This window comes from Meles meles, chromosome 10 (assembly GCF_922984935.1).
Source record: "Meles meles chromosome 10, mMelMel3.1 paternal haplotype, whole genome shotgun sequence".
NCBI lineage: Eukaryota > Metazoa > Chordata > Mammalia > Carnivora > Mustelidae > Meles > Meles meles.
The window spans coordinates 42,015,043-42,036,236 of record NC_060075.1 but is presented as its reverse complement, the minus strand read 5'-3'; the positions used below and the strand labels follow the sequence as shown (position 1 = coordinate 42,036,236).

At 44.4% G+C, this 21,194-nt stretch overlaps 1 protein-coding gene across 2 annotated transcripts in view; it reads right to left on the bottom strand.

Annotated features, from left to right (window-relative positions):
• Positions 1-21,194, bottom strand: part of AOAH (acyloxyacyl hydrolase) — a 166,102-nt gene that overhangs the window by 13,353 nt on the left and 131,555 nt on the right. For both annotated transcript variants that reach the window (XM_046021072.1, XM_046021071.1), the window contains exons 15-20: positions 20,309-20,345; positions 19,463-19,537; positions 11,082-11,254; positions 4,062-4,120; positions 3,914-3,973; positions 2,478-2,574 (exon numbers count right to left, since the gene is read on the bottom strand). In XM_046021072.1, the coding sequence (XP_045877028.1) occupies positions 2,478-2,574; positions 3,914-3,973; positions 4,062-4,120; positions 11,082-11,254; positions 19,463-19,537; positions 20,309-20,345 (501 nt within the window). The remainder of the gene's footprint in view (positions 1-2,477; positions 2,575-3,913; positions 3,974-4,061; positions 4,121-11,081; positions 11,255-19,462; positions 19,538-20,308; positions 20,346-21,194) is intronic.

Sequence of the window (21,194 nt, the reverse complement as noted above, 5' to 3'; positions counted from 1 at the left end):
CACTACACTGCAGTGTTGTTTCAATCCTCACATAGCCCTGAGGATTACCACCTGCCCCCCCCCCCCAACTGCTCCCTGGCTTAGTTATTGTTATCCTACACAAAAGAGAGCAAAGCAGAGTAATTATTTAACTAGTCAAGGTTACGTAGTCATTCTGTGTCTGAGCTGAGATAGGGGCACTTTTCTCTCTGGTGCTGAATGCTGGGCTCTTTCTACAATAGCACATTGTACCTCCATGATTTCTGGGGTCATGTGCTTCGCAGGCATGGCAGTTACCCATGGAGCTGGATCTGGGAGTGAATGAACCCTCCTCTGTATCGGCTATTCAAGGGGGGCAGATCATGGGCTGCCACCTCCTCTGCCTGTAGGCTCCCTCCCGCTGGGCCTGGATGTCCTCCCTGGAGCAGTGTCCCTAACATCATGTGGAGAAGGCAAAGAAGGCCCTCTACGAACCTGAATCTTCAGGTTTTATTTTTAATAAATGTCTCTCAGGAAAGTCCCTGAACTGCTGATGATTGTTGCCAAGTAAGGACAAATATGGAGGAGGCTCTCAGTAAGATGACCCACTGCCATTTGGTGTAGAATGTTCCATTTCACTGAACTTTTAGCTTTTATCCTGCATTTGCTATTGCTGTGAGTACAAGAAGGGGCCAAAGAGCCTTTGCTTCACGCCTGTGAGGTCATCAGTGGGAAGTGGGTAGCACTGGGTCAAGGGTAAAGCTCTTCTTCCCCTATCCTTCGTGAGGATAAGGGCTGTTTTGTTTTTCTGATGGCGATATTACCAGCACCTACACAGAACATGGTAAGACTTAGTAAAAATCAGATGACTAAATCCTTAACCTTGGAGAATTACAGAGCCCCATTTATTAAATTGTAACGTGCATACTGGTCATCTGTGGATTATGTTAAAATGCAAATTCCAATTAGGTAGGCCCTCATTAGGGGTGGAGCCTGGGGTCTGCATTTATAACACCCCCAGGTCCCCTGCATTTATAACACCCCCTGCATTTATAACACAGGCAGGTCGGGGACGCTACCTGCCCTATGCCACATGTTGAGCAGCAAGGGTGTGAGGGGACCTTACTCCTTCCCGGCATCCTCTATGACCCAGGCAGAGCATTTAGGAGAATTACATATTTTTTCCATATAGTCATCACAAAGATTTGTTATGTAGATATGGTAGCCCCATTTCCAGGTTTGGAAAGGAGCATTTAGACATGTTCAGGGAATTGCCTACATTCTCAGAGACAATAAACAACAGAGCTAGGGTTTACTTGGGAAAAGGAAAAGTCCCATGTGAATGTTCGACTTTATTATATTTTTAATAACTTTATCTATATTCAAGGTTGATGATCATCAAAGATCACTTGGTGGTGCATTTGTTTACACCAGGAATTCATTAATGAGTCTTTAGCTCTGCATTTTAATGAGAGGTTATTTATCAAAACGTCTCTCCCCAGGAGACAATTATGTATCACCTAGGCAGGAAATCTAGTTAAGGGAGATCAGTCCTGTTGAAAGGCTGTTCAGGTTTGAAATACGAGGGTATGCAGTGCACAACGCGTCAGCTAATGCAAAATTCGATAATTCATGATGGCCATCTGCTTCATTCCAGCTGCTGGGGCTGGGGATGTTGGTGGCAGGGAGAGAGAGATGATAAACTCTGGATGAGACCTCTTCCATGGTTTGCATACACTGTAAAGCTTTCCATTAGCATCATCTCAGCTGGCAGTCAATCAACAGGAGGATTTTCTCTTGTATAACAAGTGCTTAGCCATGAAAATGAGGCTGGGAGGATTAAAGTCAATAAATAACCATTTTCCAGAGTTAAGACCTAAATGATAAATCAGTAGCTCTGATAATCACACCCATTTTTGCATTGGCCACTCCTCAATGACCCCCATTTTCTTACAGAATGCTAGAAAGAAACAGTGGCGTTCTTTCCAGAAAGCTGGGAGAATGGACACACTTTGCCACCGGCCAATCCAAGATCCCTTCCTTAAAGGTTCTGATAAGTTACACCATGTGTGGGGGCTGGGAATCTACACTACCGCTGAGTCTCAAGGTCATTCTGTGTCCACGCGGGGGAGGCACTGCCTTATCCCTCATTCCGTCCACACTCATCTTTAGCCCACAGGTAAGCAGAGCATTGGTAAACTGGCAAGAATGATCTAGGTGATTCCATTGATCTGCTGGCTCCCGGCCCAGACCTATCTCCAACTGGTCATTGGCTCTGTGGCTTCAGGGATTCCAAATTGATGGTGTAATGAGGTGATGGTAAGCTTCCCTCCTCCCTGAAAGGGCCTCACACTAGATCTTTCTTCAGTACTCGGAGCTGTGAGTGTGTCCGAATGTGTGGGAATCACGCTGCCCAATCCACTGCCCGTTGGCTTATAAAGGTTTTGCTCAATCAGGCTCTAAACTGTGGTGGCTGTCCACAGTCTGTACTGTCAGTACCAACTCCAAGCAAAACTTACCTTCTTGGAAGTCAAAATCCACATAGAGAAGATCGAAGTTCGTAAATTTCTGGCTGGCTGCAATTTTTTTCATTGTATTGGAGAGTTGTTTTGCTCTCTGAATACAAAAGAAACAGGGAGAATTCCATGAAACCTAGACTTTAGTGAGACAAGTCAGGCAGAACAAAGAAATGGATAGTCCCCACCCTCTCTTGGAGCCATCAGCAGAGGGATGCTGCCTGTGAAATTCTAGTCATGCACAAACAGCTAATGAACATACAAAACTGTTAACATTCGTTAGGAATCAATCAGCAAAAATTAAAGAAATAAAATACCCCTTCTTTCCCATGGGATTGGCAAATAAAAGATGGATAATCATGATAATATAGAATATTGCCATGGGAGAGGTGACTGAGAATGTCAATTTGTTTTGCCTTTCTAGAGAGCAATTTGGAAATGGGATCAAACCCTTAAACGTGGCATGCCCTTTGACCCAATAATTTTTCTAAGAATGTGTCTAAAGAAAATAGACACAGTATAGAAAGAAATATAGATCTGTGCACACACAGGTTCATTGTAGTGTTATTTTTCATCACGAAAAACTGGAAACAACCTATCTGTCCAACACTAAGTGGTGAAATAAATCATGGTACATTCATATGCTGTATGCTTTAAAATGATTACAAAATTATGATGTGGAGGAATCACTTATGAACATTGGAAGGCATAAGACAATATGTGTACTCTGATACTGTGTAGGCAAAAATCCCCCAAATATCTATGAAAATAATATAGGAAAGACATACATATATATTGACTTGGGTGATGGGATTTGTGGTAATATTTGTTATTATTCTTTGTGTCTCAGGTTTTTTTATATTCCCTAAGTTTTTTTTTTAATTGAAATATATTCCTTCTATAAAATATATATATATATATATATATATATATATATATATATATATGTATATATATATATATCAATAGGTCTCTTACAAAGAAATTACCTGCCATTCATGAAATTAGTACATGGACCATGGATCCCCTCAGAGAAGAGAGGAAGGTTACAGAGCACCTGGTCCTCATGTACCTTGGGGGGAATGCCCGTCGTCTGTGGGCCTAACCTTGCTCACTCCTCTGTCTGTCTACAAATACGCCTAGGACCAGCTTTAAACGGGGTATATGTGTGTCCACTTATGTGTGTGTGTACAAGAGAGGAAGGCACACCACAGAGACAGTGACTGAGAGACAGCCAGAGCCACAGACCCAGAGCATGGCAGAGAGGGACAGGGCAGCCCACGTGCTCTTGGCTTTTCAAACACCCTGGCAGTTGGATGTTTTTATTCATCAGCTTGGAGGCCATTGCCCTGCCCAGATCCCCTCCCCCATGGAAATGCTGCAGTAAACACGGGAAAGAATGATCAAGGATAGTATCAGAAGAGCTGTTACAGTCCCACCTCTGAAGTGAGAGTCCGGAGCGTCTTGTTGGAGGACATCCAGCTGTGGCAGGGGCTGACCTGAGAGTAAGAAAACACCGCTTTGATTACAGAGGAACCAGGCCAGTAGCAGGGAATGCGGCCTTGGAACAAGTCATTATGGGCTCACCTGGAGACAGTTCAGGAAGGAGTAGAAATGGGCATAGGTCACATCCTTATTGAGCTGGCCTGGAAGACACAAAGAACTGGTATGTTGTACTTGTTCAGATCTAGCAGCCAACTAGGGACACTTGTGGGTGACCCTGCCTTTCCTGAGAAGGGTGGCACTTCCAGGGACCTGCCCTGAGTTTTCATTCAGCTATTCCTCTTGAAGAAGCCCTGAGTGCCCTAGAAATCAGACCGAGCTGGAGAGGGGCCCTAAGAGCTTCTGCCCCTATCTGGACCCCAGGTAGAAGGATACAAAGGCCCCATGCAGACTGAAACACCATTAACGAAGGACTTGCAGATCAGTGGTTTTGTCCTGGCAATGGTATGAGATACCAAGTTCCTACGGGGTATGAAGAGCATTCAAGGTGGTCGTTGGCCAAACCCTCCTTTGTGACTTTATGTAACACTCAGATCTGCCCAGTTATCCCATGATGAGGATCTGCTGGGACATTCTGGGTGTCTGAAGTTCTGACCATGCACTTCCCTGATGTTTGGTAGACTGAAAGCCTCCAAAAGTGCATGGGTGGCTGTTGGATGGGAGAGGACAACACGTCCTATCCCTTCACAGCCCAGTGCATATCTTATTTGGGTCCTAACTACTAGCTCTAATTTATTTTTTGGTTCAGGTTAAGGGGTACATAAGAATAAAGGTGGGGGCACCCAGCTTGCACAGCTGGAAGAGCTCGGCACTCTTGATCTCAGGGTTGTGAGTTTGAGCCCAACGTTGGGCATAGAGATGACTACAAAAATAAAATAAAACTTGAAAAAAAAAAGAATAGAAGTGTTAAGTGCCATATGTGAGTTCATCCAGAGTATTTCCAAACATCAGTTGTAGACCCACAATCTGTGGGGGTTATTTCTTCTCTCTTTTCACACACCTCCCCACTTCCCTCACCTCCCAGCCTATCTACCCCTGGGGGCGATTTGACTTTCATGGTGTGGCTGAGACACAAAACCCAGGCCCTCCCAAATCTCAGGGGTGAATTACTGATGTCTTAACCATTAACACTTCTCTCACACTTGAAAAAATGAAGGAAAATAATAGGACCTATCTCGGAGTGAAAGGAAAGATTGAAGGTGATAGAACACAGTCTCATTTTTCACTTATACCTCAGATCAGTTAGACTGAAAGATAGATTCAATTTTCTTGTCATGGAGGAAATATGTGTTCTCTCTCTGTGTGGGTGAGTGAATCCCAAGCCTGGAAAACCACAGGGTTATTATCGCCATTAAAGTCACAATGACACACCAGGCCTCCTCTGTTCTCAAAGGTGTCTGCATCTTTGTATTTTGGATGAATCCCAAGCCACTGGCTTCTGTCTTTGCTTTCATTTTATGCTCAACATGAAGCCTTGAGCTCTCATCTTTCTCCAAGATCCTGCTTTCCACCACTGGGGCTTCTTTCCCTCTATTGTGTATGTGCATGTGTGTGCATGTGTGTGTGCGCACGCGCGTGTGTGTGTGTGTGTTGTAATTTACCTTTCTTTATGTGTCCCCGTCTGTCTCAGCCTAGCCAGCTGCAGTGACTAATAACCCCTACCTGCACTCCCATCCTCCATCCTGTGTCCCAATGACTTGGCTCTTGCCTCTGTTGGCACTGCCCCAGAGCTGCTGCTTTCCCTCTGCCATCTTGTTTTGTTGTGTTTGTTTTTGTTGGGTTGCAGCCTTGTAATTAACCTTAGGTAGCTTGGCTGGAGCCCTGTTGACATGCTTGGCCCTGATGACTCCCCTCTCCCTGAGAACTGGCCTCTCTTTCCCAGTGGCTGAAGTCTTTTTAACCCGTGTGTGGTGTCACCTAAGGCCTGACTATAAGGAACACTCTCACACTCTCTCCCTCCCCACCAGCAAGGCTGGATTGCTCTGCTATCCAGAGGGACCAGAGTTTGTCCTGCTACTGGATATTGGGGATTCATTGGCAGGCTCCCATCTAGGGGCTAAGTCCAGCCATAGCCTTGTCTATCCTGGTTTACTCCTCTCTCCCTGCTGTCCCACTGCTGAGGTCCCAGCACACCTTAGGATGAGACCACAAGGTATGTCCTCCTTCTGAGCCTTCTCTCCATTCCTGTCCCTTTTCCTCCATCTTCTTGCTCTTCTGGCACTAGCTCTAATTAGACAAAGTTGTTATAGGAAAAATCCTTAGTTGAGTAGATAGGTCTGTTGAATAAGATAAGGGCATGTTAGCTGCAGTTGGGAGGGAACTGGGAAAGGTATAATGAGTTGGTTTCCCTTCTCTCTGGGAGTTGGCCATGTGGAAGGTCAGCTGGGCTTGTAGTTTAAAGAAAGGGAGGAGGGAAAATAATTCTTATGCTTTTCTCCACCTATTGGTACTGTCAGTTGGTTATTCATGCTTTCCTTTTAGGTATTACTTTTCAATGGCATTCTTGCATATCGAGGAGCCTTAGTATAAAGATTGAGCTCACCTACATGTTGTACCTATAAAGAAGCAGTGTCTGCTACATTCTGGTCAGAAAATGAATCTGGTGAAGAAAGCTGGTCAAAAATTGCCCAGAACAGGGGCAAGGGGACTGGAATTATGAAGGCTGAGGCACTATAAGTGTGTGTGTGTGTGCGCGCTCATGAGCATGCACAGGCACAAGGAGTGGGGAGCCAGCGAGCTGGCCCAGTGGCCGCCATATTTCCCCTTGAAGATTAGAGGGCATGTTCTTCCCCAACTGGCTATAGTAGCAGCTCACGTCTCAGTCTTTATTAGTTCTTTAGGGCAGAGTCTTTGGCATTTACTTAATGCTGGTGGGACTGCAACTCAGATAAAAGCTTAGTACCAACAAAGATCAGCCACACCTCCATGAAATACCATCTGAAAGTATAAAGCCTTAGTAAAACCACATGAACTCAGACAGGAGGTAAGCCGGTAATAAAATAAGGTATGCTGCAAGGTACTTTAAAATATATTAGGTTTCAAGTTTAAGAGTGATTGGGGAAAAATTAAGTGGTTGATGTTCTGTGGCAGAGGCCTTTCAAGGAAGGCCTACATGCAGACTTATTTGTGGCAGCAATCCTGGACTTTTTGACTGTAGTCTTCTGGGAACTTCAGGTAGTTCCCAGAATGCCCAGGGCTTGTGCCAATGTCAGTGGCACAAGGTGATTTCACTGATAGGATGTATACAGTATTTTCCCCAGTGGAATTATCTTTTCTCTCTTTTTTGAGGACAAGGACACCATTTTAGTATCAACTTTATCCCCAAAGCACATAATAGGTCTCTCAGACATATTTATGGGAAGACTGACTTTCTGTGCACCTGAATGTTTATAGCAGCGACGTCCGCAATAGCCAAACTATGGAAAGAGCCTATTTTTTATATATATATATATATATAAAATATATACATACATATATAATGGAATACTATGCAGCCATCAAAAAACCAAAATCTTGCCATTTGCAAGGATGTGGATGGAACTAGAGGGTATTATGCTGAGCGAATAAGTCAATAGAGAAAGACAATTATCATATGATATCTGTGATATGAGGAATGTGAAAGGCAGGGTTGGGGGTCGTGGCAGGAAGGGAGGGAAAAATGGGAAAATGGGACCGGAGAGGGAGACAAACCATAAGAGACTCTTAATCTCAGAAAACAAACTGAGAGTTGGTGGAGGGGTGGGGAGGGAGGGATAAGTGGCTGGGTAATGGACACTGGGGAGTGTATGTGCTATGGTGAGGACTGTGAATTGTGTAAGCCTGATGATTCACAGACCTGTACCCTGGAGCAAATAATACATTATATGTTAATTTAAAAAAAAGTTTGCCTTTCTCATAGACTGTGTCTGAGAGCACTTATCCGTGGTCAAGCTTGAAAAGATCTATGTAAGTAGAATCCTAATGTGTGAGGCTTACTTTCTGGTAATTCCTCAAAAACACTATACATTCTCGCTAGGAATTTTAATTACTGGTAGAGACTGTGGGGCTGCTGCAGTCCTTGGCAGCCAGACTTGGATTGGGTAGTAACTCAAACATGGCTAAGAGATGCCAGGAGGGATTTATTACCCCCTCCTCCTTGGCAGGAGGGAGCTAGGAATCTGTTCTTGCCCTGGGCCTCCACTACCTGCTGATGCGACCCTGCAGCATTTAACCTTTTTTTAGATGAGCTCCTACCTGTTCTACTGAGGCAACAGAAAATGTATCATCGACCCAGGAGTTCTGTTTGGCTCTTTCTGCTTCCTAACCTCTTCCTTAATTCTTAATGGGTGGCTAAAGTCAAGTCTAAAGTGCATGGTCACCATGTTTCTAGGCTCAAAGACAGAAATAAATGGAAAACCCTGCTTATTTGCTTACACAATCCTTTGCACAGTGCCCTGGGAATCAGACTCTGTGTTTGGCTATTGATTAAGACAAGACCTACTCTAACCTAGGCAGAGCAGCCAAACCCTGAGACTGGCCTGGCATTAACCTGTTCTACCCTGGCCTTCGTTGGATGGGAACGAAGGTCCACAGGCTGGATTTGAAGCGTCAGCGGAGCTGAGATGTAGGGCAGCAGCCCTCCTCTCAAGCCTCTCATCTTATGTGAGTTATGTGCCAGCCAAAGGAGAAATGAGAAAGCTGGGTAAATCCCACCTACTTCCCCGGGCTGTCTAGGAAGGATACCATTGCTTCTTTGAGGAATTTATAATTTATTTCCCATGGCAACCAGGCAGCAGGGATAATTTCGGATATGAATAATAACTTAAAAACATTAAACAAATTTTAGATGGTTTCAACTTTGTTCCTAATTGGATTCTTTCTACCCCCCCACGCCCCAAACCAGGGTTGTTTATATAGAACAAACTCATTCTACCTTTTCCTTCTTCCTCTTTTGTGCTGTGAAATGCTGGTGCCTGATTAGTGGCTGCTGAAAGGGCCTTTGAGGACAAGGCCAAGCCTAAAGCAGGGTTTTTCAACCTTGGCTCTACTGATAGTCTCTGTTGTGGGGGGCGGTCCTGTGCATTTCAGGATGTTTAGGAGCATGTCTGGATTCTACCCACTGGATATTAGTAGCACCCCTTCTCCAGCTGTGATAATGAGTAGGGGTGATGTGAGAACTACTGGCCTGGAGAATCCAGCAAAGTGATTGGTGAGTCTCCCCACTCGCCCTCTTTCCCTCCCTTCCAAATTGTACCGTGTCATTATTATCTACTGTGGTTGAGTCAAGTGAAATGTGTGGCGTATCCGAGAGAAAGTATGGAGTTGTCTAACCAGAGTTCATGGAAAGAAAATGGGATTTGAAGTCAGAAAACCTGAAGTCCAGTCCCCATTGATGTGACAGAGTAAACTGGAAGCCCATCTCTCCTGTCCCGTTCTTAACTTCCCTTCCCCAAGCATTTCTTAGTAAGGGAGAAATCTAGGAATCTGAAAACATTTGTTGGGGGAACTGAAATTTTCAACCTCAATGGCTCAAAGAGACATTCTTGGCTCATGTGACTGTCCTTCCTATGTTAAGGCAACCTAGAGTGGAGTCATGTTCTCTGTGTGACTGTGATACTATTTCTAAGGGTCACAGTCAAAGCTGTGGAACAGAAGGAATATGCTTTCCTCTTGGGAGGTTGGACAGTATTTGGCCGGGATGATAATGATATTTGTGGTGCACTAAGTAACTGAAGGGGAAAAATGACTTCCACCTTATTGGTGGGAAGCCTAGAATGTGGGTATTTACTGTTGTCCCCCTGGTGAAGGCACCACAGTCCTTTGAGACCGGTTAAAGGGAACCTGTTCTTTTCATATGTTAGGAAGAGTCGAACTTCCTGAGGGAGGTGGTGGGGATTGGCTGAAGCAGAGACTACGGGAGGAGGAGAAAAGGAGACTGGAAAGGTACAGAGAAGTTATTAATGCAAGGAAAAGCACGCCACCCCCGTCCCCAAAGGTGAACACTGAGGAAGGAGTTGCAGGGTTTTCCCTTTGAATAGCTTATCTGACTCATTAGAAACTGCTTGGACCTCCAGAACACTTTAGCAGGGATCAGTCTAAGGAGGAGGCTATGGCCATTCCAGGGAAGGGGCCGCCTCTTTAATGAGACTGGCACACGTGTTGTTGACATGGGGCTGAGGGGAGGGAACCCAGGTCCCTCAATGCAGATGCCTGTCAGAGAGGCCTGAGGCCAGCACTTCCTAACCCCTTTCCTGCTCAATTTATCTAGTGATACTTACCATCCTCTGGCATACTCCTACTGTAATACAAGCCTATGTTGGCAGGGATTTTTGATTATTGTGCTCACTTTTGGTTACGCAGTGCCTAGAACAGTGTCTGGCACATAATAAATATTTTTTGAAAGGACATTCTCTCCCAAACAGAGAGAGCCCTACTACACCCAGATTACACATACAATAAGTCCTGCAACATTTGGAGCCTTGGGCTTTTCACCAATAAAATGGAATTAACAAAAATACTGTTAATTGGATTAACAGGATTGTTTTAAGGATCAGCATGGCAGCCCTTCCTGATGTGAATTACTACTACTTTTACAATGTTTAGAAAGAATCTCGAATGCTAGAGATGCTACTGAAAGTTTCTGGAGATCTTCGAATCATTTCAGAGTCAAGGACTCCAAGAGAGCGTAGAAGCCGGAAGCAAGCTCATGGGAGGATGCGTTGTGTAGAATTTTAACTGCCACCAGGGTCCACAGAATTTCTTAGAATTCTGGCCACCAGGGGGCACTCACCATTGAGGTTTGGAAAAACCCTCCTCTGACTTAAGCTCTTTCCACTTATTCTAGGTTTCACTTTTCCTTAAAGGAGTTTCCTGATTTTTACCCTTACCCTTCCGTTTGTCCTAATTCTACATTAAATATTTCTGCCCTTTCTGACTTTGGATCTGGTTCTGACCATCTCTGGATACTGACCTTTAGATGCGTACCTCAGGTCTCTTGCCTTCACCAGTTCTGACCTACGCCCTGTGGTGGCACTTTCAGTGTATTCCTACACGGTTTGAACTACACGTATTTGAATGATGTATAACTGACATTGTTAAAGAGTAAAAGTATCTTCAAACTAATACCGAGAGGATAATATCTGTTGTGCAAATTATCCCAGAGAAATGTTCCATCTGGTAAGCCGTATAAAATAACATGGCTGCCATTTGGCAGGTGGGAATTTAGATACTTCAGAGTCTGCATGATACTGGAGTATAGTTTCTCAGGAGTGGTCATTTCTGGGACGGGGTCAACTTTCCTGTTGGTGAAAGAAATAGAAAAGATCTTAGTAGATAAGGATAAATGCATACACATCCATTAACCCCCCACCCCCTCCTCTGCTTGCCCCCCACACACAATGTAGTCGTTATTGGTGTTATTTGCAAAATATGTTAGCCTTCCTGATTCTCTTGTGGTTGGGTGGGCCAGGCAACTGATCTAGCCTATCAGTTGTGAGCAGAAGTGACATGTGTCACGTTTGTTGATATGAGAACCTCTAGAATGCTCTCTGTCATGAGTCTGGGCAATGTTCTATATAGAAGCTACTTCCGTAATCTGAGTCCTGGAATAGAGTCCCGTGGTGATCCCTGGGTGACAATGTAGTAGAGTAAATGTTTGTTGCTTTAGGCTACTAAGATTTGAGGTTGTTTGTTCCTGCAGCAATGACCTTACCTGTCCTGACCGATAATAGAACCAAAGGAGTCTAGTGTTACTTATTCTTTGTTTGACCCTTTGAGATCTGTAACTTCATCTTTAAACTTTTCACATATATCACAGTCAGGAAAATACAATTTTACAGAGAAATAAAACGACATATTATGTATCCATACTACATCCTTCCTTTCTACATTGAATTCGAACTTACACACTTTCAGGAATACATTAAGTTTGAGCTAAGATACTAACCTGCATTAACCTGGGAATACATTGTAGAATTCACTAAGATTTTCAGCTACTCTGTAAAATGCCTTTTGTTAACCTAAATGGAATAAGTTGTTTTCTATTTTGAGTCCTTAAAATTCCAAATTTACATAATTATCCTACAGTGGGTTGAAGAATTTCCCTCAGAATGTGACCTTATTCGGAAATAAGGTTTTTGCAAATGTAAAGATAAGGTCATACTGGATTCGAGATGGCCCTAAATCCAAAAACAAGTGTCCTTCCAAAAAGAAGAGGTGTTATGCAGACTCACACACAGGAAAGAAGGTCATGGGAAGCTGAAAGCAGAGACTGGAATTATGTTGCTATAAACCAAGGAATTCTGAGGATTGCCGGGAGCCCTCCCTACACCCCCCACTCCCAACCAGAGGCAGAAAGGACAAGAAACAATTTTTCCCCTGGACCTCTCAGAAAAAGCAGAGCCCTGCTGACACCTTGATTTTGGACTTCTAGCCTCCGGAACTGTGAGAGTTATTTGAAGTCACCTAGTGTGTGGTGTTTTGTTATGGCAGCTTTGGGGATCTTAATACAGGTTCCAAACCAGAAAAAGTCAGTCTGCTACTCACAGGCTGGACCTGAGGCATAAGAGACAATGGAAAGAAGGGACAGAAAGAAGCCCCCAGGTATGGCCACTATTATCACTTTATTTTAAATTTAATTTTTCTTTTTAAGATTTTAAGTAAACTCTATACCCAACATGGGGCTCGAACTTACAACCCTGAGTCACGTGCTCTACCCACTGAGGCTGCCAAGTGCCCCTCCACTGTTATCCCTTCAAAGGGGGCTCCTAAATGGACATTGATGCTGCAATTTTGGAGGCAATTTTTCAAAATGTATCAACATTTGGGGCACCTGGGTGGCTCAGTTGGTTAAGTGTTTGGCCCTTGATTCTGGCTCAGGTTGTGATTTCAGGGTCATGATACTGAGCCTGAAGTTGGGCTCTGAGCACAGTGGGAGTCAGCTTGAGATTTTCTCTCCCCCTCTGCCCCACCCCCTTGCTTTCTTGTCTCTCTCTCAAAAAAAAAAAAAAAAAAAAAAGTATCAACATTTGAAGTTGGCTTAACTTTTGACCTTAAAATTTATAGTAACATTTCCACAAATGTGCAAAGACCTATATACAACAATGCAACACTGCGACATTGTGTAAAATGGTGTAAAGTCAGAAAAAGCCAAAAGCCTCGTTATATAAATTATAGTACATCCAAGAGGTAGAAGGCTATGCAGCCACTAAAAAGAAAAAAGTAACTAATACGGGTGATAGTTATACAACATTCTGAGTTACTAAATGCCACTGAATTGTTCACTTTAAAATGGTTAATTTTATATTATGTAAATTTCACCTCAATAAAATAAAAAAAATTAAAAATAATGAAGTAGTCTGTATGCATTAGCATGGAAAAGACTGCTAAAAAGTACTGTTGATTGAAAAGAACAAATTACAGAGCAGTAAGCATACTATTATTTCATTTCAATGAATATTAATCAGTCTGTAAGTTAGAATTTGCATAGAGAAAATCTGGATGCAGATACATTAAACTGTCTCTACTGGGTAGCTTGGAGCAGGCTGGTAGAGGGCTGGTAGGGAGTGAATATGGGGAAACTCACTTCCTACACCCTGTATTATTTGAACGTTTCACAACAGATGTTATTTTGTAATCAGAAAAATAATAAAAATAAAACAGATTCTCATATTATTTTTATTCTTTCTCAAGCAAAGGGGAAAAAACTGAACTCCACCAAAACTTTAATGGGAGGAGCAGAAAGCATTGTCATTCTATGTTATTTGTCCCCCACCTATTTCACTTAGCCAAATAAAATCACTGAATTGCTGCTCTCCAGAGGTGACAGGCTGACCACGGATGCAAAGAACACTTTGGCTCATTTGTGATGAGCAGGATATACCCACGAAGAGGAGAAGGCACAGCCAGGCTGATGGGTTGCCAGTAAGGTCTTAGTTGTGGGTGGGGTCCACACCTACACTATCTAATGGGTTGCTTAGAACTCCCCCATCCAGCCCTGGGAGGAGGGGGGAAAGAAAGTAAAGAAAGATGTCCTATTTTACAAAACCCCAGCATATAGAACAGAATGCTAAATTCATGCTTTTTGTTACCTTGGGAAAAATTATACTACTTTATGAGTAAAAATCTCTCTAACCTGAATAAAAAGATTTCATAAGGATATGAGTTTAAGGTGCCTACCTACTAAGGGCCGAAGGCTGGGTAGTGGCTTTGGCTTAACTTGTATATGTGCAGAAGGTGCTAGAAGGACCCCAGTTTGTGAAGAGGACTCAGACTGCCTTGTGGGTTTTCTCAGCCAGGGAGAACCCACCAGAGTCACAGCCTTGATATTCACTGTGTGTGTGTATATGTGTGTGTGTGTGTGTGTGTGTGTGTGTGTGCACGCATGTGTACTGTCACAGCAGGGCTGAAATGGATACCTTATCTTCCATCATCAGTAAGGCTAGCACATACTGCTTATTAACTTTTGCCTTGGCACTTCAGCTTCTTCTTCTTCTTCTTCTTCTTCTTTTTTTTTTTTTTGTTTTCTTTTCCTGCTGATACACTAGCGCTTTGGCACAAGGCAATTATGCTGAGCTATGGCTCTCCAATCACATAAAGCCAGGATGAGTTAAGATGGAGAAAAGTCTCCCAAACTCCCTATTTAATGATGATTTTTTGGCTAGAGACACAACCGTGATGATAACAAGTATTCTGAGCTACTTTGTGCTTTTGCAAAAGCACATAGTAACTGAAGCAAGCGTAACACAAATGGCTAACTATTAAGTGAAATCAAAATGGAAGCCTTGGTGCTGCTGGCAGAACATTCTCCAGTCATCTTTGGTCCATCGTGCACAGCTACATAATTTACACATGTGTGCTGTTAGATAAAACTCTTTATTTATTTTTAAAAAAGATTTTATTTATTTGATAGACAGAGATCACAAGTAGGCAGAGAGGCAGGCAGACAGAGGAGGAAGCAGGCTTCCCACTAAGCAGAGAGCCCGATGCGGGGCTCGATCCCAGAACCCTGGGATCATGACCTGAGCTGAAGGCAGAGGCTTTAACCCTCTGAGCCACCAGGCACCCCAATAAAACCCTTTAACGTGCATAGCAAAACTCACTGTTTTTTTTTTTTTTTTTTTTTAAAGTAAGCTCTAGGCTCAAGGTGGGGCTTGAACTCATGACCCCAAGATCAAGGGTTGCATGTTCTACCAATTAAGCTAGACAAGAGGCCCCAAATTGACTGATTCTTAGTCCAGGCAAGAGGGCAAATGGGTCTAAGTGACAGGAGGTGGGTCACTCCTTCTGGATGTATCCATAGGTACCTTCTGACTCTGTCCCTGAAAGATTCTCAATGCCATTTGGATCTGCCCACTCCTTCTTATGTGGTAGTTTCTGAGGAGAGTTAGCACTAGTATCTTGGAGACCCAAGTCCCAGGGGCTTGGGAAACATCTCTTAGGCCTTCCCTGATGTCCGCCGCAGGTTGAGCAGACTGAGCTGGAAGCGTCTAACCCTCTCCAGCCCACATGTCAGGTCTGCTTTGTAAGCCCAGGCTTACCTGCGTATGCTGGTGCCTACATCCCTCCGCACATACCGGTGAGCTCACACCGGCCTCTCAGAGAGGGGAGAAGTGAGGGGGTGCTGAGCTTACACAGGGCAAGCCTGGGGCACGTGATGCTGGTGGCAGGGAAATGATGAGGGAGCATTGGCATCCCGGGCTGGGCTCTCAGGTCAGGAGCACGTGGCCGGCCACAGAGAAAGATTTTCGCCCCTTGGGTGGCTCAGAGCCTGTCCTTATTCTCATGAATTGTGTCTGAACGTGAAAATAAGCCTCGTGACTTGGGTGCAGGGCCGGCTGTGACTCTCTCGTTACCCTGGCAGCCATTCCAGCCGGATTTCACCTGGCTGCTGCCAGAGAGCTGTGCCCCTTCTTAAGGAAGAAGGCAAACAGCCTCTGTGGAAAATATTTCCCAGAACCACAGCTGAAGCCCAGACAGGCGTCACGACTGAGTGCTCAGCATTCACTCAAGCTTGCACTTGAGTTCTCTCAGCGGCCAGGGAACGCAGGGAGCCCTTTTCTTCAAGTCAGCCTGCTGTAACTGCATCGCTGACCTCCCACCGACCCACCTGGAGGAGGCATCTTGACACAGACTGGCGAGGGCTCGGGACTCAGCCGGCCCACATTACCCCATGCATGGAGATCCTAGGTCCCCGAACGTGGGGGTGACCTGGAACATGCTGGCTGCTTGGGAACCTCCTTATCCTTCCTTTGGCTGCCCCTGCCTCCACGAGGAGGCTGGGAGAAAGAACTCCTCTGTGCACTCCCTTCCCTGCTGGTTTTTCTACCACTTGATTGGATGGAATGGAGTGTTTGCTGCCAGTGCAGGCTCCTTGGGGCCAGTGACCTATCAGCATGTTGGCTGGTTTCCTCTTTTTTATTTAAAATTTTTGGAAAAAATTTAAATTCAATTAATTAACATATAATATATGAATGGTTTCAGAGGTAGAGGTCAGTGATTCATGTCTTATAAAATACCCAGTGCTTATCACATCACGTGCCATCCTTAATGTCCAGCATCTAGTTACCCCTGCTGGTTTCCTCCTAATGCAGTGCTGATCGGCTGCCCTGGGTGACACTGGAAACACTGGCATTGAAAATGCCAGAAAAGGGGCACCTGGGTGGCTCAGTGGGCTAAAGCCTCTGCCTTTGGCTCAGGTCATGATCCCGGTGTCCTGGGATCGAGCCCTGCATTGGGCTCTCTGGTCGGCAGGGAGCCTGCTTCCTCCTTTCTCTCTCTTTCTGCCTGCCTCTCTGCCTACTTGTGATCTCTCTGTCAAATAAATAAATAAAATCTTAAAAAAAAAAAAAAAGAAAGAAAGAAAATACCGGGGGCGGGGGGGAACTTGGGTGCCAGGGGAAACAGACAACCTGTGTAGGGTGGTCCTGGCTCTTTCCATTAGGTGAGGAATGTACAATTAATTATTCCTGGGTCCACTATATAAAAACAAATAAAACTAAATCATGTCAGTATACGTGGCATGTCATATTGTGGAGTAGAGGAAGGACTTATGATTTGAGGCCCTTAAACCCATTCCTTTTCCCAGGCTGCCCGGGCTACTCAAGGTTCTGCTGCTCTAGCTCACTCAAATTTGCCCTATTTCCAGGCATTTTTCTCTTTTTGTATCACAGGCATTCCATCGCTTTCGAGGGCAGTGATAGGAAAAGCCAGGGGAAGCTGGATTAGGTTTGGCCAAACAGAGTCGAGTCGCGGGGGAAAGCTGTGTTTGTCTATGTGACCTTTCTTCTTAAATTCCAGACATTAAAAAGCTATCTTCCAATCATGACCTTCATTCATTCAGCATGTACTTACTGAATAACTGCGTGAGTTTGGAGAATTGAGAAAAAGCACAGGGCTGCATTATTTCAGTAAATGCTAGCATCATCATAAAAAAAAAGGAAAGAAAAAAGTCAAGCCAATATCCCCAAACTTGTTCCAGGGCGGACTTATTATGCAACTCATTGCTGGCTTGAGCTTTTTATGCGATCGCTCTGCTCATTTTGGGTTGTCTGCTCCACCTTGATGTGCTGGCAGATGGGGAGTTACAGCTGCCATCTGTCTTTATTTTTCTAACCCCACTGCAGGACATTGCAAAGTGGGCACTGCAGGGACATCCCACGCTGCCAACCCTGTTCTTTCACCCAAATGCTCGCTGCTTCTCTGTCCAGATCCCTGGCAGGGGGTTGGGGAGAGGCTGGCACAGGTCTCTGGCTGATGTCTGTCTGCCCTTTGGCTCCTTGGAAAAGGAAAAGCAGGCCTGGGCTGGAAGGGCCTCTGAGTAAGCAGGTTCTGCTGGAAAATGTAGTTGGAGAGGTTTGGGTTCTTGGAGTCAAAGCCTTTCTCTGCAGGTGTTCTGGGCTCATTAGCCGTGGTTTGCTCTGTGTCCCTTCCGGGAGAACTTGATCCGGAGGCTGGAGGGATGCTAGCTGATGTGACACAGGTTCGTTCTGTTCTGTGATGGGGCTGGGGTTGAAGCTCAGTGCTCCTCCTTCCGTAAGCTCCTTGTGGTCAAGCACTGTGGCCTCTTTATCATGATGTCCCAGAGCCTGGTTCGGCATTTGGCACACCATAGGTGGTCAGTACATATGTTTACAAAAGTGATTGCCTAAAGGAAAGCAGTTAAGGCAGGTGTGGACTATGAAAAGATCACAGAACTTCCTCAGAGAACCTGGTCTGCCTCTCAATCTTGCTACTTGTGGCAATATAAGCACGTTCCTTAACCTTGCAGAACCTGTTTGTTCATCTACAAAACAGGGACAATCATACTTTCCCCTAAGGCTGCTAGGGGATGGTGTGACTCTTGGTTCATGGAGAGTTTGGGGGGGTGTCTGCTATTTGTCAGAGAGTTCTATGTGGCTCATCACAGAAGTTGGGACTTGAGTCTTTCTTGGGAGCTTTGGGGTTCGGGGGAGGGTGGTAAACCAACCCAGGGGGTGCCAAGGTGGAGTTTGGCACATCAGTATCTCTGCATGGCAGTATGGTATCTCCGACCTGAACTCACTCACTAATTAGGTCTACACCTCCTTCACCGTGAGAGTTCCAGGGCTTTCCTACCTCATGGAGGTGTTGGGGAGGGCAAATATATTTTAGTAATATTGAACTGGGTTTTTAGCACAGCCTTAGAGAGCTTGGTGAGTGAAAGCAAAGGATGGGCAGTCAGTAGGATGACCTACTTCTAGTATCATTTGGGTTGGAGGCCAGCTCTGCCATTAATCAATTAATCAGGCAAGTCACATAATCTCTCTTGGCTTTACTTTTCTGTTTTCTAAGATGGTGGGTGGGTGGCTACTGGGGAGTTGTTCTAGATCTGATCTCACCTCCCCCCCCCTTTTTGGCCACAATCACAGGACAGATGGCATTCACATGTGCAGCATATTCTTAGGGGTACACACAATTTTTGAGAAAACTTCCAAAATGTTGTGGGAGACTAAGGCATTCAACATTTTGAAATCACTACTGATATTAGCAGTTTAGCAAAACTGCTTTCTTACTACGGGCCATGGGCATAAATAAGAGTGGCTGTAAGCTATACAGTTTATTGGCAAATGCTCCAAGTCTTTGCTTTCTCTCTACATGAACACCGACATCAGAATGTGAGTGAGGAAGCTATTCTTATGGGGTAGCTGTGATTCAGCCTTGTTTTATTTAAAAGGCCATGATATTCAGGCTTGGATTCTTGGCTAGTAGCAGCATATATCTTGTGATACAACTGAGAACTCATATCGTGACATACCCATCTGCTGGGAATCAGAGCAGAGAATTAATGGCTCAGATATTTTTTACAGGGTCTTCCAGCTTTACGGGTTGGTTCTATCAATTTCATATGTGTCTAGGACGTGCTAAGACAGAGAAATTCAACTCAATAGTAGGGTACTGTGACACAGTGGAGTGGAGAAGAGAAGACGGGGTCGGGGGGGGGGGCACCCAGAGTCCAAGCATTTTCAAAGCTTTCTTTCTCCGTAACTCACCCATTGCAGACATCGTTTCCGATCATGGCATATATGACGATGGCTGGATGGTCCAACAGTTGGTTCCTAGACAAACTGAGAAGCCAGAGATGGACTCTGAATGGCAAAACCTCAGAAACCAAACTTAGTCTTAGCTGATGTCATAGCCTGAGCCCATGAAAGGATTTTCATCTGCCCCACCCACTCCCCCTTTGGTAACTTTTTGCTATTTTTCTTTCCTTCCATGATCACTCTTCCTCCATCGCCTTCTTCTGTACAATCTGTAAATTACTTCCCCATGAAGGGAAGACCACTTAAGTGCATAGAATTGAAAAGGGTGGACTGAAGTCTCCAGGAGGCAGAAACATCACCGTCTTCTTAGGATTTTTCACAGCTTTTGTCCTCAAGTGTTACTGGCTTCCCTCTGTCCAGATTTGTAGGATAACTGGATAGCTGAGCTACAGTATGGAAATTTTGAAATTCCAGGGCTTCCCAATGTTTCCATTCTGGGCACCCAGGGCCTTGCTTCTGAATTTTAAGCTCAAAATGAGCACATAAAGTGGGAAAATGAAGTTGGGGTTTTTTTGCTTTTTTTTTTTTTTGCCTTTTTTCCAGCTACTTCGGCTAGACTTAAGTTTGACCCTCTTTGTATGCATTTTTATGATCCTTCTTTAAGGACATATGCACATTAATCACTTTCTATGTCCACTGGTCCAAGAAGCGATAATGTCCAGTGTGTGGGAGTCACTAGCAATGTACTGGAGCTCAGTACAAGTGATTACAGGGTGACAACAGAGGGTTTTCATTCTTTCCTCACAATGAGAAACCCAATTTAAAAACAACTTCGTATATCCCTCTTTCACTTACGTCTCTAGAAATTTCTCCAGGTTTTGGGAAGATGCACCTGAATAATTAAAATTGAGAAAATAATTAAAGTTAGTGAGTTCAATTTGACCCTATCAGTATGATAATCTGACTGATTGAAAGCATGGAGAAGCATCATTGTGCAGCCAGAGGTCATCCACCCCATCACAGGGACGGGAATGACTTCATCCTGGAACGCTCCTTAATGGGTTTTCTGTTTACTTGGTGTTATGCTAACATAATTCTAAATTCTTTGGATATTCAGATCTCAAGATATTTCCTAAGCATGGATGAGTAAACCTTCTACTGGATGTGAGAAAATGATATACATCTATCTCCAAGAGGAAACTACTACAAAGATTAAGGAATTGGATGAGGGGTAAGAAGAAGTAAAAAGGATTCTTTGAGAACTACCCATCACCCTAGAAATTCCCATTTAATCACCTGCTGGTATCCCAGCTCACCCCCAAGGCTTCTTCTGGTTGGCTGGCCTGTGCAAGGTTCTATATTTCAACTCCTATCATGACATGAGTGACCAACCTTTCTCTACCCATTATCACCTGTAATGTATCTCTTCCACAAAAATTGTATTCATTTGATACTATTTTACTGTGGCCATTTTGTTAGGCACTTACATTATTATTTCATTTAGGCCTTCACACAACTCTGTGAGGTAGGTACAGTCGTATTCCCATTTTATAGATGAGGAAACTGAGGTGTACTTAAGTGAGTTGCCTAAAGCCACACAAGTCATAATATGGAGAACTGAAGTTCAAATTCAGTCCCTTCTGTCTGCACTGCTGAGCTCTGGTATTGCTCCTCCTCTAGAAAGAGCGAACCCAAAGAGGTTTACTGCTAGTTTGTCCCTTGGAGGCTGGTCTGCAGTAAC